The sequence below is a fragment of the Vanessa tameamea genome, chromosome 10 (genome assembly GCF_037043105.1).
Source record: "Vanessa tameamea isolate UH-Manoa-2023 chromosome 10, ilVanTame1 primary haplotype, whole genome shotgun sequence".
NCBI lineage: Eukaryota > Metazoa > Arthropoda > Insecta > Lepidoptera > Nymphalidae > Vanessa > Vanessa tameamea.
This window is the reverse complement of record NC_087318.1, coordinates 6,422,494-6,440,907: the sequence shown is the minus strand read 5'-3', so window position 1 is coordinate 6,440,907 and position 18,414 is coordinate 6,422,494. Positions and strand designations below refer to the sequence as shown.

At 30.8% G+C, this 18,414-nt stretch overlaps 1 protein-coding gene across 1 annotated transcript in view; it reads right to left on the bottom strand.

The window, feature by feature from the left end:
• Positions 1-15,653, bottom strand: part of LOC113392009 (ATP-binding cassette subfamily G member 4-like) — a 30,308-nt gene extending 14,655 nt beyond the window's left edge. The window contains exons 1-2 of the mRNA XM_026628208.2: positions 15,359-15,653; positions 7,277-7,394 (exon numbers count right to left, since the gene is read on the bottom strand). Of these exons, the coding sequence (XP_026483993.1) occupies positions 7,277-7,394; positions 15,359-15,479 (239 nt within the window). The 5' untranslated portion in view covers positions 15,480-15,653. The remainder of the gene's footprint in view (positions 1-7,276; positions 7,395-15,358) is intronic.
• Positions 15,654-18,414: the final 2,761 nt, after the last annotated feature.

The window sequence follows — 18,414 nt, the reverse complement described above, 5'->3', positions numbered from 1 at the left end:
GATTCCTTTAACTATACAACTGGCTGGAATTAATAAAATAAAAAAAAAAAAAAACAAAAGCGCGCGAAACCGTATCAAGCTGTCATTACTTTGGCTTTTTAGACGCGGATAGTGAGGTCAATATTGGCGCAAATTGTAATTTGTTAAAAGTGTTATTTGTGTTTTATTTGGATTTGTAAGCTCAACTGAGTAAGTAATTTACTTCAATATGTATGATTTGGTGATTTATTTATGTTAAGATACATTCAAAGTTAGAACTGTATGGTTTTTTAGTAAATTGTTTAAACTAACTTACATTCTTGTCTTTTTTTAATCTATTTCACTTTTGTATGCTAAATATATATATATATTAATTGGTAATAGATGTGAATATATTTCGTTTAGAAATACAAATATAAATTATGTAAAAAGGGACGACTACACTTTTTTTTATTTTATTACAATTGAAAGTGGACATAACAACTTTACCCCTTTCCCTGCCCTGCGTGTCACGTATGACTCATACTTATTGTTCGACTGTTCTGACAGGGAGCTTGTTACGTTATATGAATCAAATAGATAATGACTTTATGGTTAATTGTCCATATTAAAGGTTAAAGGTTAAAATTAAAAGTTAAGGGTGCAATTTAATTGCATTAAATTGTATTCATTTATTTATATGCATTTATATATTTTGCCTATTAATACCTATGACCTACACATTCAATAATACCACTTCATAAAAAAATAAGCTTCACCGGTTGTTACGACTATCGGTTTTTACGACTAAATATGAGTAGTCCCTTCAATGTCGTTATAACAGATTTTGACTGTATATTTATGATTGACTTGATTATTGATTGACGACCTCCGTGGTCGAGTAGTGTGTACACCGGTTTTCATGGGTAGGCCACTCCGAGGTCCCGGGTTCGATTCCCGGCCGAGTCGATGTAGAAATTTTTCATTAGTTTTCTATGTTGTCTTGAGTCTGGGTGTTTGTGGTACCGTCGTTACTTCTGATTTCCATAATACAAGTGCTTTAGCTACTTACATTGGGATCAGAGTAATGTATGTGATCTTGTCCAATATTTATATTTATTTATTTATTTATGATAATGACAAAAAAAAATATTTCCTAGTTTTAATTTATTTGACCACTTATGCTAATGTAAATATTTATACTGTTGTTAGTAGCGTTTAATTACAACAAAAAAATATTGGTCTTTGTACGTGGAATGAATATAAAGGACTACAGTTGTTTTAAATAAAGTAAACAAAAAGGTGAATAGAGATCAAATTACGGCCATGGCGTCCATTCCCAAGAGATACTGGCCAACTACACAGGACAAAATATAATGTTGCACAAATGTTTACCTACAGTAACATAGCTGCTCTGTTAGTAATCGTCGACTGGAGAGGTAATAGACCACACTCGAAACACGAAACACGATCTCCCGAAAGTATAACCCTCATATCAATATCAGGGATAATATCAAGAATGAAAAAACTAGACATTTTTTTGTGACTCAAGCTCTTCACCAGTAAAATTTGATCAATCTAAACCTCCAAAATGATATTTATAATATATATAACTTTAAAAAGAATATATTTGCATTGAATCTATTCAGGGCAGCGTTATACGTGATTCTGGACGGTATCTTATTTAAAACAGAATTAGTATCCGTATAGTCCTTAAAATCGACTTACCATAAGTATTAATATTACATTTTTAATTTAATATATCTACTTTAATAAAATAATTAATTTAATATTTTTTACTTTTATCTTAATTATGATCTACTGATTATGGTAAGCGCTTTCCTGTTTAAAAAATAGAATAAAAAGAAGTATAAAAAATTTAATGAAATAACAAAATTGTATAATGTGTTATATTTTTACCCGACTGCTTTTTTGCTCTCGTAAGTAAATCAAATACCTAGCCTTTTTAATAATTACCTAGAAAAGGTGTAACTTGATGTTCTAAACACTTATAGATAACGTTATTAACGTTTCATACTTATACATACATAGTGATAGGCGAACATCGAGTACAGTTGCAAGTTTTTAAATATTTATTTTTAAAAGAGCACGGATTAAACTTATGTAGTTCAAACGGTTAATAGATTCTTTTTATATTATTTTTTGATGATTATTTTCTTATATTGATATAAATGATTACAACAACATTATATTTTGTCCTGTATTGTTGGCCAGTATCTCTTGGGAATGGACGCCATGGCCGTAATTTGATCTCTATTCACGTTTTTGTTTACTTTATTTAAAACAACTGTAGTCCTTTATACTCATGCCACGTACAAAGACCAATATTTTTTTGTTGTAATTAAACGCTACTAACAACAATATAAATATTTACATTAGCATAAGTGGTCAAATAAATTAAAACTAGGAAATATTTTTTTTTGTTATTATCATAAATATACAGTCAAAATCTGTTATAACGACATTGAAGGGACTACTCATATTTAGTCGTAAAAACCGATAGTCGTAACAACCGGTAAAGCTTATTTTTTTATGAAGTGGTATTATTGAATGTGTAGGTCATAGGTATTAGTAGGCAAAATATATAAATGAATGAAATTATATTATATTTCGTTTATTTCAATCAAAACGTATACGTATTAAGAAAGAACAATGTCATTTTCCTGTATGCATAAAATCTGTAAGTTTAGTTTGGAACACTTCTGTCTTGTATACACATTTTGTAATTCACTTTGGAGTTTAATCAGCATATCGTTATAATTTCCCTGCACGTGAAACTGTTTATTAAAAAGAACAATCTTGCGTAATACACTAAGAACATTGAGACCATCATTCAATGTTGCCACTGTAATTTGTTCATCAGTTCGTCATTTTCTTCTTCTTCAGCTGGTTGTTCTACAGATATAATTCTCCAAAAACATTAGCCAAATGTGGTCGTTTAGTGCGGTATTTCGTAGTAAACAATGTCGTACAAAGCAATATTTTTGATAAGACAGTTATATAGCATTCAGCCGGGACCTTTGATTTTGGTCAATATAACCGATATGTTGTTCTAAACGATGTCGCCATAAACGGTTTTAACTGTATATACAGTTTCAAGTGTTGCTAATATTCTTGTTAAAATCCCACGTGCCTTGATTTGACACAATTTTTTATAACAGTTTTTAATTTTCATATGAATATATAATAATTTAAGTTTTCAATGTAAATCATTTTTATATTCTGTTTGTTTCACGCACGAGTTGGGTAATAGTCGAGGTATGCATGCAATAGATTATGTTTCGGAAAGTTAAATAAAATTTAAAAATAAATAGTTCTTATATTCCGTTGTTTTCACCTTTGAATGTGTATTTTATTGAAGAAAGCTCAAATTATATTAAATGTATTGTAATTTATTTTAGTAAAATTCACAATGAAACGTTTTTGTTCCGTCAATAATATAAAATAAATAAATTTACCTTTACCAACCCTTAGAAAAACAGCCTCTAGTGCGAAGAAACAGCAAGAATCTCTCCAAGACTCCATCTCAAAAACGGAGGCCCTCTTATTCCACGGACTAAGTCGGGGCCCGGGGATCGAGATTTTGTACAGACGTATTGTTATTCAAGAGACGGTGATTACGATAAAGGCCCAGATGAGGTATCTGGGCCTGATTCTAGGCGGAAGATGAAGTTTTGGGCAGCACTTTGTCCAACTACTGCTGTTGGACCCTTTATGGGTTGACGTTCTCACCGCTATAAGAACTTTTGTGGAGACTAGGTAGCTCACCGTGCCCTGATTCGCAGATGGAAAGAAGACTGTTGTTTTATAAACTATTTTGTTCAAGTTAGTTAATTTATTAATTTGTTTTGCAATAATTGACTTCCAAGTGACTTCCTTCCACAAACAGTTTATTTAAATTATAATATCTTATAACACTGAAATTAATTTATTAACCTATACTCATAGAAGATTGATCTAATATGTCAATACTAACATATCTACAAATAACCACATTCTTTCGATCAGTACAAATTCGTTTCCTCCAGCACGCACTCAAACAAGTTTCAATCCGATAGTGGAGGTCGGACACGCACATTATGCTATGGTATGCTCGATGTTACATACGTAACAATACTTCAATAGTGCGCTCTATGGAAAGATCAATTGGTTTTCGGTCTTTACAGTTTATCTTTTGATTAGTTTTGTTTTTTATTAACGATTCTCGATGTATATCTGATATTCTAAATAGCTTACTTGACAATTTATAATTATTGATACTAGTTAGTATACTAGGTGATTTAACAAAACCCAGTAATCTGTTATATAAAAAAATACAAAACTAAAATACTTTAGAAAAAGTTGAGTTGCTCGATGTGTATTCTCGTTTCGAATATTTAGAGTGATTATTCATTGTCTTATATCTTGCTTTATATGTTTCGAGAAGTATACGGGTCTCATCATAATGAAGCGGACGCGTTAGTCGGCGACGTGATTGGTATCTTCCCGAAACACGTCGAGCATTCTCCAATGCATAGCGTAAGTGAAAAAGAGCTAATCTTTGTATCCTAATAGCCATGAGAGCAATGCAAAATCTACCACATCCACAAAACCATATTGGACAAACGCGATGGACTAAAACATCTCAGTTTCGCCCAGAAATGAGACACTCAAATTTACTTTAATATTTTAAATTCTTATAACATACATTAGAATTTAATTTAATTTTATTATAAACTACTACTTTATTACATAATTATTTGATTCATTGTAATTATTGCGTCTGAGATGTACGTTTGAAAAGTAAGTACAATTATTATACTTATTTACGATTTTTGTATTCTTAGCGTATTCAAAGAAGTAAAAATTCGAAATTTTCAAAAAACATCCTATCGGTAATAATATGGTGCAGGAATTTTAACTTTGTTTTTAGAATATGTTCATGTATATAATATATGTATGTTTTGAACTGCATATGTATGTGTCATGTCGTGTGTGTGTATATATTATTTTGATTGTAACATACATATTTCTTTTGCGTCGCATATCTTGAAGAACTTCAAAGTAATTGAATAGCGAAATTAACACGTGATTTTTTAATCATAAGATTAAATTTTTTTTTCTGATATAAAAAATATATAGAGCATACAGAAATATTAAGTATTAGTAGTATTGTATTCCTTTGAAAGGTGAGTGAGCCGGTGTAACTACAGCCACAAAAACATAACATGTTAGCTCTCAAGGTTAGTGGCGCATTGGCAATATAAGGAATGGTTAATATTTTTTACAGAGCATATGTCTACAGGCAGTGGTCGCCAGTTACCATTAGGTGGCCCATTAGCCAGTCCGTTGAAATATAAGCAATATTATAAAAAAGCAGAACCAATCGCATTTTGTATTGGTACCCCCACCAGTTGGCAAGGCTTGAAGTATCAACATTCTGCCATGAATGTGGCGCGCCTCCAATGGAAATGTCACTTGTGGGACTCAGCGCCGTAACCTGATGACCATTCATCATTGAATTAAATATCAAGTTGAACAATATTTTTATTATTTTTTTCTATAAATATTACTTAAATTATAATTATAATATATATAAGAATAAATTACATTCTTTGGTTCGTAGATTACATGATTTTGAACTATTAAAAATATGGCCATCACGGGACGCCCGGTAGATGTGAAACGAACGAAAATTAGTAGTCATTAAAATAATAAATATAAAAAAAAATGGTGCAAAATAAATAAAAACAGAGTTTAGTTTATTAAATAAATATATTGTATGTATATAAATATGTGTAAAGTGCAAGACTGTATAAGAGAACGTCATGCCTTTTGCAGTTACGGCATACGTGTCGGTCTTACGCGCCATTGTATAACATACTCATAAAATATATCAAAATTACGAATATATCTATAATCTTTATACAGTCGTATATTTATAAGATGATACTGTGACTAATAATGTGCACCTGCACGAATTTTAAATTTAGTATTTTCTACTTAATAGTTGCGATAACAATATCAAAATATATCAGCAGAATGATAAAGATTTTAAGCGTCATTAGAAAACGTTGTCGCGAAGTCGAGATAATAAGATATTAAAAAAGATACTTATTAAATGAGAGAGAAATTTATAAAAAACGATGATATTTATTTACTTCAAAGTTTCTATTCCAGCATTAGAAGATTAAGTCTGTTTTTAATTTATTTTACTGTTGATTTTTTATTTATGTTTTAGTTATCGCCGGAAGTGTTTCTAAGTATCATTTCAATAAATGCACGATGTACTCTTGATTATCGTTTACCTACAATTTAGTTCTTCAATAGCTAGAAGGATACGTTCTAGTGTCCTGACCGTACTTAAAGCAACATAGGCCACCATCGAAGAGCTTTCTAATAGGTAATAGAGTCTCAATAGACCGATGTATTGTCGACAGTAATATTCTGTATTTATACAGTACATTTAACTTGAACACCATCTTAGTTATGTTAGACTTTTGAAAGGGTTATCCTTAATAGCATAAAAATGCGTATAAAAATGTTGTGTAAGTGCATTTGAGGAGTTCTTTCGTCGGATCCCAACATTGAGTGCAATTGCTATAGCATGACAGCACTTATATTGGTTTTTGAATGTCTCTAGGAAATTTCGTGTTTATGCCGTTAATTATTAAGGAGTTTTCTAGGACTTTGAGTGCAACAGCTATGTTATGGTTGCACTCAAAATGGAATATCACAATTAAATGCCTATACAAAATTTCGTATCTGTGCTGTTAATCATTAAAGAGTTCGTCTGTTGGATGCAGCAATCATGTCATGGTTACCATAAAAATGAATCACTTCGGATCAAGGATAAGAGAGGAATATAAATATAATAAATAAATATAAATATAATAAATACATATTGGACAACATCACATCCATTACTCTGATCCCAATGTAAGTAGCTAAAGCACTTGTGCTATAGAAAATCACAAGATGCAATGCAAGACAGAAGATAGAAAGCTAATGAACTTTTTCTACATCGACTCGTCCGGGAATCGAACCCGGGACCTCGGAATGGCGTACCCATGAAAACCGGTGTACACACTACTCGACCACGGAGGTCGTCAAAAAAAGCAAGGCATATTTAATTTAAAATAATAATTCAAGATTAAATTACACACATTGGGACAGAAAAAACTTAATATAATAAAATGTCTTATGAATGAAGTAGGTACATAATTTATCATTTTATATTTAAAGGAACGGAAGTTTAAAGGCTTATATGTAATTTTCATTATTATTTTGATCTTACGAAGTAATTAAATATACTTACGTGTAACCTGCTAAGATATCCATTAGAGAGCTCTTTCCTGCCCCGGACTGACCAATGATGACACTCAGATCCCCCGCGTTGAATTGTCCACTGACTTCGTTAAGTATTGTCTTGCGTCCTATAAATAAGGAAAATGTTTATAAATAAATACCTTGGCTAAAGAAACAAAACCTCTGAATATGTACTGTACTTGCGTAAAAATATTTATTATTAAAATTCAGGGTCACTCGACACAATTTATTAACATTCAAATAATAATGATTGAGAGATTGAAATAAAAAAGTCGTACAGTTTGGGACAACAAGATAAATCAGTTGCTTGTTATGATTTTGTGTTACAACTGGTATTTTTTGTAAACAACTATTGAAATATGCGACTTATCACACAAATTGAATATGATTTTTATTTTAGTTGAATAAACAAATATTTAATCAGTTTGCTATTTGTATGTACAAGAAATAATTTTGATTCAAAATTCTTGATGGTTTTCACTATAGTTGGCAAAATTATATAACTGATTAGATTAGGATCGTCTTCTTCTAGTTTAAAGGGCAAGGATCCCTCATAAATAGATATTCCTCGATAATTTTATTGCGGGCCAAAACTTAATTAACTCAATACTCTGTACTCTTAATAACTTCAAAAGTATGTATTTAATTATTTATACGTCAACAAAGAATAAAATCTGGCGTTTTATATTATAACCTAACGGTATTTACAATTTTACGATGATACATATAAAATATTAATAAGTTATTATTTGCTGATTCTTATGACCACAAGTAACGGCTCGGTTCATACTTGACAATGCTAAACACGTCACCAAAACCTGTATAAATGGTTTAGCGTTAAATCTACTAAACAAATAACATTAAACTCTTTATCAGAGTAATGTCAGAATAACTAATAAGAGTGGCCTTTTATCACGAGACGTTTTTCGTTTTAATTCTTGTGCTATTTTTGCAAAATTATTGTGTTTTAGTTTTTTGTAATTTTTTTTATTCCTGTTTTACACCAATTATCTTTCGTTTTTTGTTTTTTAGGTAAGATTTTAAAGTGTAATTGTTACAAGCTTTAAAGTGTATAAAAAAGAAGTAGCATTAAATTATGCTACAAAAGCTACTGGTTAGGTTTTTTGTGTATATATATACAAAAAAAAAACAGTTAAGTAGGTATTATATAGGTTGGATAATTTTCGTGCGGCTATCATAGGGCTGAATTACATCTATTGAACTTACTTCAAATCGCTGTGTATTTATTAGTAAACTCCAATTGGAATTACTATACAAAATTGAATGGTCGAATGAAGATGCTGTATGTAATGACGTTTCTTCTGGAAGGAAATGAACAAAAAACATAAATGGACTTCGATCGACCATGCTTCGTTTGGTCTATCTGTGTACTTGTATTCGATCACTTATCTGATTAGCTGCGTTAACATGTATCCGCATATTTAAGCATCCGTTCTCATGAACTCGCTTGATTAAGTATCCTTTCATATACGTTGACTCCAGTAAGCAATATTTAACATGTAAAATCAAGTGCTACACTTATAGGCATTTTAAATACAATTCAAGAATTAATCTTCGTTAATAAAAATAGTTTTTTCAGTAGAAAAAAAATCAGTGGAAGTTTTTAGACGAAACGAAAGTTAAAAATAATTATACCATCATGTAATGTAGAATCATGAACAGAATTTAAACTATATTTTGTTTAACCGGTAAAAGACATTCTCGTCTACGGCAGTAATATAATTTACAGTTATATATATATGAGGTAAGTTTATAATAATATTATAGGGCATGGTAGTCTATGGGAAGAAATAATAGTCTGATTTGAAAATATTTCTGAAAAGCTAGATTTTTCACCGAAACTAATCTATGTAAGATTATTTTCGCTATTACGAATTTAGTTTTTTAAGAACGCTCATTTCTCTGTACTCCCGAGTCCTACAGGTATACGATAAGTATTCAACGAGGTGTTTCCTAATAGGCAGAATTTACATTTTAAGATCATATTACAGGAAACCGGAGATGGTTAAGCGAACTTCATAAAATAAGGTTTATTTTTTCTGCAGGAAGAATCACTTAATTCTATTTACTTAAGATATATGTGAAATCTAATTAGTGGAATAGAATATATTGAGTTTCTTGTATTACTGATCTTCTTGATACAATAAAGCTAGGTACATTGCGAACCCGTTATTCCTTTCCATTTAGTTTAATACTGTAAATAATTTAAAAGTACTTTTAACCGCCTTCTTGAATAGAATAAACATAATTTGACTTTATTATAATGATAGAAACGTACTTCCAGCTTCCATAGCGTGTGCCATGTCAATCAGTTAAGTTATTTGAAAACAATGCGAATTGTCTCTCAATCTAAATATTACTACATTACATTGTCTATATAAATATTACTAATTATATTATTATGGATAATAAGTACTTATTCTATATAATAGGTATATAAAACAAATTATAATTAAACTCTTAACTGAATTACATTTAATTTTGAAAGCGTTGTTAGTTAATTACGACAAAGTGACAACCCTATGTCAGTACATTCGCACCGAGTGCACTCACTGACCACTACGTTCGTTAACACGGTTGTTTATTTTTTCGTTATAAGGTAATTTATAAGCCTTGATAAATAATGCTTTTCTCTCTTACTTTATTTAAAAATCAGCTGATTTTATATCAGTACGATAAAAAAATCTGCCTAGTTGTGGCTTGATAATAATTTTACTTTTATAGTAGACTAGTCAACCGGCTTCTCCTGCGTGTAAGAGGGTGTAGTAAAGGTGGTAGGGACTTGCCTGTTTCTGTATCTTCTTATAACACGAATGTAAAATTTTATGTTTATAGGATGAGGTGAAAGCATTGCACCTTCGAATTTATAATATCAGTTAGGATAGATTGTCGGGCGTGACATTATATTCTTAGTGAGTAATCTTTTCTGCAATAGTAAGTTAAGTAAGTTATAGCAAGTTAGCGAGCGAGAAAAATGGGCCGCTGATCGTGAGATGTACGTCTCGACCCTTGAGTTGTAATTATACTGGCTTACGCGCCTTTTTCTTCTCAATTGTACAGTAGGGTACTTTCGGTAGTGAAAAATAAATTATGAAATTTGATAAAAAATTAAAATATATAGAAATATACTTAAATATTTTGATTTTGAGTCATAAAAGGGCATTATTATTTTATTATATTAAAATTAAAAGTCTATATTTAGTGTGTATATCACGTGACCTAAAACATGAGCCGCCATGGTGTGGCGTCAGATAGGCAAAAACTGTCATTTCAATATCATCTGGCACTTTGATAAACAAATATTCTGGAGTTTTAATGCTAGTATTTGTACATTACACACCAACGATAGCGATTGTTATTCATTATTTTTCCAAAAAACACCAAATATTTATAACTGTTAACGTTCAATGAGTGTCAGTCGTACATATACAACTGTTTATGTAAGATTTTATGTGTGTGTTTTTATCAATATGACGTACGTAAATGAGTGACAGCGTTTCTGCGGGAATAAAATAGCTTTAAAATTGAATTTAATTTCATGGTAAGAAAATCGTTAAGTGTTTATTTTGCCGAAATATATACATTTTGTGGCAAATTTATAAAAAATAATACAATAATTACGCAAAAATATTCTTGGGGATTTATAATCTTAGAAATAATGGCGCTTTGAAAGGGTCGAATGAAGTTAAAGAGTCAAAGAACAACACTTTCCTTAAAAGAAGAATAAAATCCTCCCAGTTTTGGATCTCTTTGTAGTTGAAACTACGCCGAAAAGGTCAGTCAGTCAGGAGATAGTCTTTAAATACAATACAATATTTTTCATAGTATTTTTATCTTTAATTTTAAAACAACAATTAATAATAAATAAATTTGTAAGGTAAGAATAGATCGATGTAGCGTTGTTTACGTTTCAGAGTGTACAAACAGAACGACTTCGATGCAACGTCAAATTCATTAACAATGGACTCATAAAATAGATCGCGGGGTTTGTCATACAAAACAATGTTTATCACTGTGTAAACTATTATGTGCATAATGGTTCCATTATTACTATAGACATCCATTTATATTTGCAACGTCAACGAAATTCTATTCATTTTGATTTGTTATTTAAATTTTTAGGTATAGGTCAGTCATTTCCTCGTGACTACTGTCTTCTCGAGGATAAGTCTTCGAGGGAAGAACTATTTCTGACGCGCATGATATTCTCACACACGTATATGAAGATCCTGTCTGTTTTTTCACGTCTGGAAACTTTGCGTATATATTCAAACGGGCCTGAAGAGAATAGTAGTTGGGATGGCCGTGCGCTGTCGTACAATATCACTGAATCGATTTCCATCGAGTATGTTAGACGCATTGTCGCGGTATGATCGGAGCACAGTTCGGCAGAAGCAGAGGAATTCGTAATATAGAAAGCGATTCCTGTTGTCTACGCAAAGGGTGGTCGTCTTAGCGGTTTTACAGTTAAGAATCCCAAATTTTCTATATCCACACCAGGAAGCTATATTTCGATGATATCCCTTTTGTGAAAAACGATATTTTAATTTTTTTCACAACTTTAGTTTTTTCCCAATTTATGCTAATGTTATTGTTTATGTATATATAGCAATAACGTTTCTCTCAGGAACTTAAATGACGTTCAACGCAGCGACAGATATATACTACTACTATATAAAAAAAAATATCCCCCCGTATATATCTGTATGGACACGATTAACTCAAAACTACGGTTGTCTAAAGGTGTAATTATAATTAATTAGTTTTGTTAATAAATGATCATATATATGAGAAATACGAGGTAATCCAATTATTCTAATAGATATCTAATAATTATAAGATTACCTCGTATTAATCTAAGGATTAAGGAGAGTCCTTTTTTGTTTAAAGTCGATGTAAAAATCACACACCGACGCAAATTTAATTAATAAACATTATTTATTTATAATATATTGTCGGCAAATAACTGACTGATATGTTTTACAGACTTTTTTTGTAAAGTAATCGTTTTATTAAATTAATCATTTTAAATAATCTTGCAAAACAAATTCATTCTTTGTAATTAAGTATCTTTATATTTTATCTTAGTCTAAAAACATAAATAAGCTAGAATATTAAGTTTAGTCTTTAATTGATAACGAAATCTCATATGCATGAAATTATATGATAACTAAAAATGGTGTTGTGATTAGCGCTCACTATTGCAAGCTGGAGTTTATAAAAACTAGTTAATTTATAATTTAAAACGTGTGCACACTTTTTACATTGTATAAATTTAAGACTCAGTTTTATTATCCTCGTCGGATTTGGAAGGTAACGACTTGGTTTCACAATATATATATATTTTAATCGGTCAATGATTCTGATGTTTAAAATATAAAACAGACAATATTTCGTTTTAATTTTTTATTAAATAATACTGTAATAATCTATAAAGCTTTCAGACATTCAATAAATTTCCGACGTTTATAATTATGTATACAAAACTAAATAAAGCGGAAAATCAAGTAAAACTAATTTGGAACAGAAAAATGTTATATCCTGTTGAGCAAACCTTCTACTCCAGAAAGAAGGTTTATGCCCAGCATTTACTGTCATGTTAAGTTAGCTACTTCTAGAAATAAGGTTACCCAACTGCTAGACAGAAAATTATTATGAAACAATATAAATAGAAAATTACAAAACGGATTTGTTGCAGTAACTGAATTAGAATATTAAGTCCAATAAAAAGCATTACTAATAAGCGCTACTGCCGTACTGACCACTTTGATCTGAAATATCTCCTCTTTGGTTAACAATTCCAAATACAAATTTATAAAGTCATTTAGCTGGTAAATTTGAGTTTTAAAAACAGTCATTCATTTGTTTTTTCCTCATTATTTTGTTCTTTGGCGTCGCTTATTACCGCACAATGGAAACATGAAATATCGGTATATTTATTATTTGTGATGAAAAGTGGATACTGTGCGATAGTCGAAAGCGCTCGTCGCAATGGCTGAACCCTGGAGACACTATTCACTATTTTTAATTCATATTTGTATATATTTAAATAAGTCATATCATAATATTGTACTAACATCAAATTCAAGCTTCTTTGACTGTAATGTCTATTGCATATAGTATGCCTTCCTCATTGCGAATTACTTCGCAAGATCTGATTTATAAGGATGTCCGACATTATACTTATTATTTCAGATTTTTTTTCACTTATCACTTAACTTTGCACTCAATTATATAAGGAAGGTAAAATGTAAGACTCGGTAAGCATTTTAATCTACAGATTTATACCATTATTTACATTGGGGGCTAATGGGGATTTCCTATTATTTGTCTCCTATAATTATTTAGGATAATCTTATACGTATATTTTATAAGTGCACGCATTAAAAATGCCATGACAAAGAATTGTCATTGTCCCATATTTTTTAATTATATTTTACCCCTAAGGCAAAGGTATTAAAAACTTAAAACCTTGCCTTGAACTTTAAACAGTCTTGTTACAGGAGTCTATTTTGTTAATAAATTGTTCAGCTCTACGCTAAAATAAGTATTAAGTTTATTGGGCGTAGTGTAGCGTAGTTTGACGAAGCGAAGCGAAATATCAAGCGCTACTTTAAGTACAATAATATCCCAAAAAAATATCATCGCTTCCTCTTCTGTCCCAACTAAATCTCTGAATAGATCCTGTAAAGCGTACCAAGTATTGAGCTACGCCAGCAATATATACGAGCAAGGAACACGTGCTTAGAATTTATTTATAAACACCCATTTGAAATAGTTTCAGTAAAAAAAACAAATGTCGGATAAACAAGAGAACCAGTACACACATTCATATGTTAATATACTAAGACATATTTATTAATTATAATCTTTTTTTTTGTCCCTGCTAGAGATCATCTAATAAAATAAATAAACTAGAAAAACCGGAACAAATGAAACTATCATTGTCCGTTGTATAAATTTAAATATTTTTTAAACTAATGTTGTTAGTGTTGAGATATATCAAGATTCGAATGTGTTAAAGAGTATATTTTAACGTATATCTAATGTAGAATACTGAGCCAGAAAACTTGCTACATATAATAAAGTCTATTTGCCCTCAACAGCTCTATTGAGGCAATCCAGTATTTGATTGCAACGCTCCTGCATAGAGTTAAAACAAGGTGTTTATTATGTAACGACCGGGACTAACAGATTAACGCGTCTGGTGATTCTCAGTAGATTTTCACAGCTCAAAAAATATTTTTTAAGTAATCAATTTAATTAAGAATGTTTCTTTCATAAAGATGAAATTGTTAGTTCATTCGTCGTCGTTCTGATTATGGTAATAATCTGGTAGTGCATCTGCGACACCTTCGCTGAAAGGCTAATCCTATACATTTTTAAGTTCATTTAGGAAAAAGTATATTTTGCTTGAACTTGTAAATGTTACATTTTATGATATCTTGTATTATTTTATTGAACTCAAGTGTTTTAAACACTTCAATATAATAAGCGCGACTTATAATCCTTTTTTTGCTATATCATAATTATGATTATGTGATATGTATCATGGACATAAGTGATTTGATGATTACAACCAGACTAAGGTAGATAATTTTTCGCTCTGCAGCAGACTATTTCATGTACACCTACAATACTAACACCTTAAATAGAACATACATATGTATAAATATTCATTGACCTTACTATGATAGTTGATAGGTGGTTATAACATGATATAAGTTAAATTCGAGATACAAAGCATGCTTATTATTCTAAGATTATACGATACATTTCCATAAGTTTATGTAATGTAGAAATATTAAATTTTAAATTCATTAATTACCTAATTACTTGAGACCTCTTTAGATGTTAAACTTTTCTTTGGGTGCTAATTAGTAATTCGTTTATCATTGAAAGTATGATAATAAATGTTTAACTGTAGATTACTAATACAAACACTTTGTTTTACTATTGAGGCGTTAATGAAACAAATACATATAAATTATTACCGAATCAAGTTAAATGAAAGTAAACAGTGTTTACAATTATATAAAGGTTCGCTCACCTCCAGCAAAGAAACCATGTCGAACTTTGTAACTGATGTTTTTGAAGGTAATATTCAATGAGTCTTCCACCAACGATGTCGAGTTGGTCTCTTGAGAGTCCGGCTGAGTATCGACAGCCATTTCTATGACGAACACAGAGGGGTAACTACACAAGAACAAAGGGTTGAGTTTCCATTTCCAGATCACACAAAGAATTGTCAGTGTTAGTTGTAAACAAAGAGATGACGCGACACGACGGTTGCAGGACGCCTTAGCGCGGGGGCGATTAGCGGCAAACTGAGTTGCGCAGGCGTTTCTACTATGAAATTATCGGTCGTTCTCCCCACCCTATTACTTGGCAGTTGTCCAACTGAGCAGCTGCTGATTGCGGTTATCGTAAACAGATAGATAACGGAATGCAAATGCAGTGACAATGGACATCAGTAGACCTTTAACATGGAACTGTATGTGTAAGATCTGTCATCTTGTGAGTGGTGTCTTTACTGTAAGCGAACTAACATAGTATGGTCTATACTGGAATAACTTTGAAAGCTTTAGGCTTTTTTAGAATACTTCTTTCTGATGCACGCTCTCTTTATATCAATTTCGGTTTACTCAATTTCAACTATGCAATGAAAAAAGGTAGGTAGAACGATTTGATGAAATAAATCTGTCACATTCATTACATTTAAGTGTTTCACGTGATTGTAGTAGATAGAGTTCAATGAAATGTTGAATATTTATGTTTTCGTTCGAACGAACGAATTTTGTTCTTCAAGAATTAACTCACATTCAGGCATACTTTAAGTTATCATTTCAATAATCCTAGCGTAGCGATACGTCGGTAATATTATGTTGAAACTTTCCTAATGTAGTATTTAAGAGAAAGCTTTCAAAACTTGCTTTTTATTTTAATATTTAGTAGATTTTTATTAAGAATTACAGCAGCTATTATAATAACATTATAACTCAAAGACGACTGCGGACAGTGGTGTTTTATTTAGTATATAGCTTGTTTTTGTCTCTCCCTTGAAATAGAGCTTGACTAATGATGACAACTCCGTTACAAAATTTTATTTAAGAGCGTAGTTTGTAAGCGTGGGAATTAATTTTAGAACACACACATAGGTACTTTTCAATAATACAGTTGCATTGTGCAGTGTATCGTACGCATCCCCGGAGATAATTAGTTGCTTGTTTTCGGTGCAACGAATAAATTAAATTTTCATTGCGCGTTCATAACGTAGGATTTATAAAAATACATTTAATTACGAGTAATGTATTAGCTATAAGGTTGTCACTCGCAAACGCAATTATAAATTATTTGTAAGCATAGGGTGCGGTCAGAGTGCATTAAGATGCCAAATATTCATTATGATTTTTATTGTTTCAACTGCTTTCGTCTAACAAAATAATAATAATTATTTTCTTGATATTTTAAGGTTGGTAGATATACCGAATTAAATTAAAGTAAAGACACATTAAATAATCACTTCTTAAATTTTATAAATATAAATAACGGAGTTAAATATAATTTTTTTCAATACTCTATTTTTAAGTAAAATATTCGAAAAAAATATTTTAAATCAACTTCTCGTCCATTTCGGTACAAATACTATTTTTCATAGTGAGCAATTCGGTTTTACAAGAGGTCGCTCGACAACTGATGCGAGAATAGCACTTCTTAAACATATTTACGTTGCTTGACAAAAATCACAGAATGCTATTGGAGTATCCTGTGATTTGTCTAAAGCATTTGATTGTGTAGAACACGAGACGCTTCTTTATAAGCTCAAATACTACGGTATTAAAGGTAAAGCTCTTGATCTCATTGCTTCATATTTAAGTCAAAGAGTCCAGCAAGTTTTCATTAATGGCATAAAGTTTTCTGGATTTTCGTTAAAAATGAGTGTTCCACAAGGATCAATTTTGGGTCCCTTTCTATTTCTAGTATATATTAATTATCTTCCTTTCTACGTTAAAGGTATTTGTGATATAATGTTGTTTGCTGACGATACTTTACTGATTTTTAAGGTAGACAGGAAAAAACTGACTATGACGATGTGAACGGTGCATTATCACAGATACACGATTGGTTTACAGTAAATAATTTAGTTTTGAATACTCAAAAAACAAAATGTGTAGTTTTTACCCAACCAAATTTTAGAAAGCAAAATTATAATATATCTTTAAATGGTGGCCGTCTTGATGTAGCCAATACTACGGTTTTTTTTTGGGAATAGCATTGGATTCCAAACTTCAGTGGAGTCCTCATTTATCGTCCCTGACAGGAAGACTCAGCTCCGCAGCATACGCGGTTAGAAAAGTTATACTAACTAATATTGGTACCGCTAGTCTTGTATATATTGGTTATTTTCACAGTATTATTTCATATGGCATATTACTTTGGGGTAATGCTGCAGATATTGAATCTGTTTTTATTTTACAAAAGAGAGCAAACCGGTCTATTTATAATCTTGGAGCTAGAGACTCTCTTCGGGATGTTTTTAATAAAGTAGGAATACTCACTGTTGTAAATGTAAAATAAATGGGGTACTCTCGTACGCCATGGGGTAGATTCATATAGGGTAATTAAAAAGCCAATTAAAATCGTTAAATTTTTATTAATTATTACAAAAATATTTATTTATTAAAGAACTAACTTAATAATATGTGACTTGACTAATGGTCGATAAATCTTTCCTTAGAAAAATAACAAAAATAAAATCGTTCATCCTTCGTTTACTTTTTGATTATTCTAAACTTTACAATCAGTATATATGAGATGTTTACAATGATTTTGTATGGCATCGTTGTACAGTCTTTGATAATACAACGATCCTTCAGATTCCTATGAATTTTCATCGCTGTCTATTTGCTTACCTCTCTTTTTCTTTTGTCTTGAATTAAGTTCCTTCAAACTACGTTTCACTGCCTTGCTCTGGCTTTCCTTTCCTGTTCTATTTTGTCAATTCTTTCTGTCTATGTCTGTCTTCTAGTTTAATGTTTTCAGGTATATAAACGTGAATGGCTGTGCCCGCGACTTCGTACGCGTTTGAATTTAACATAAAAGTTA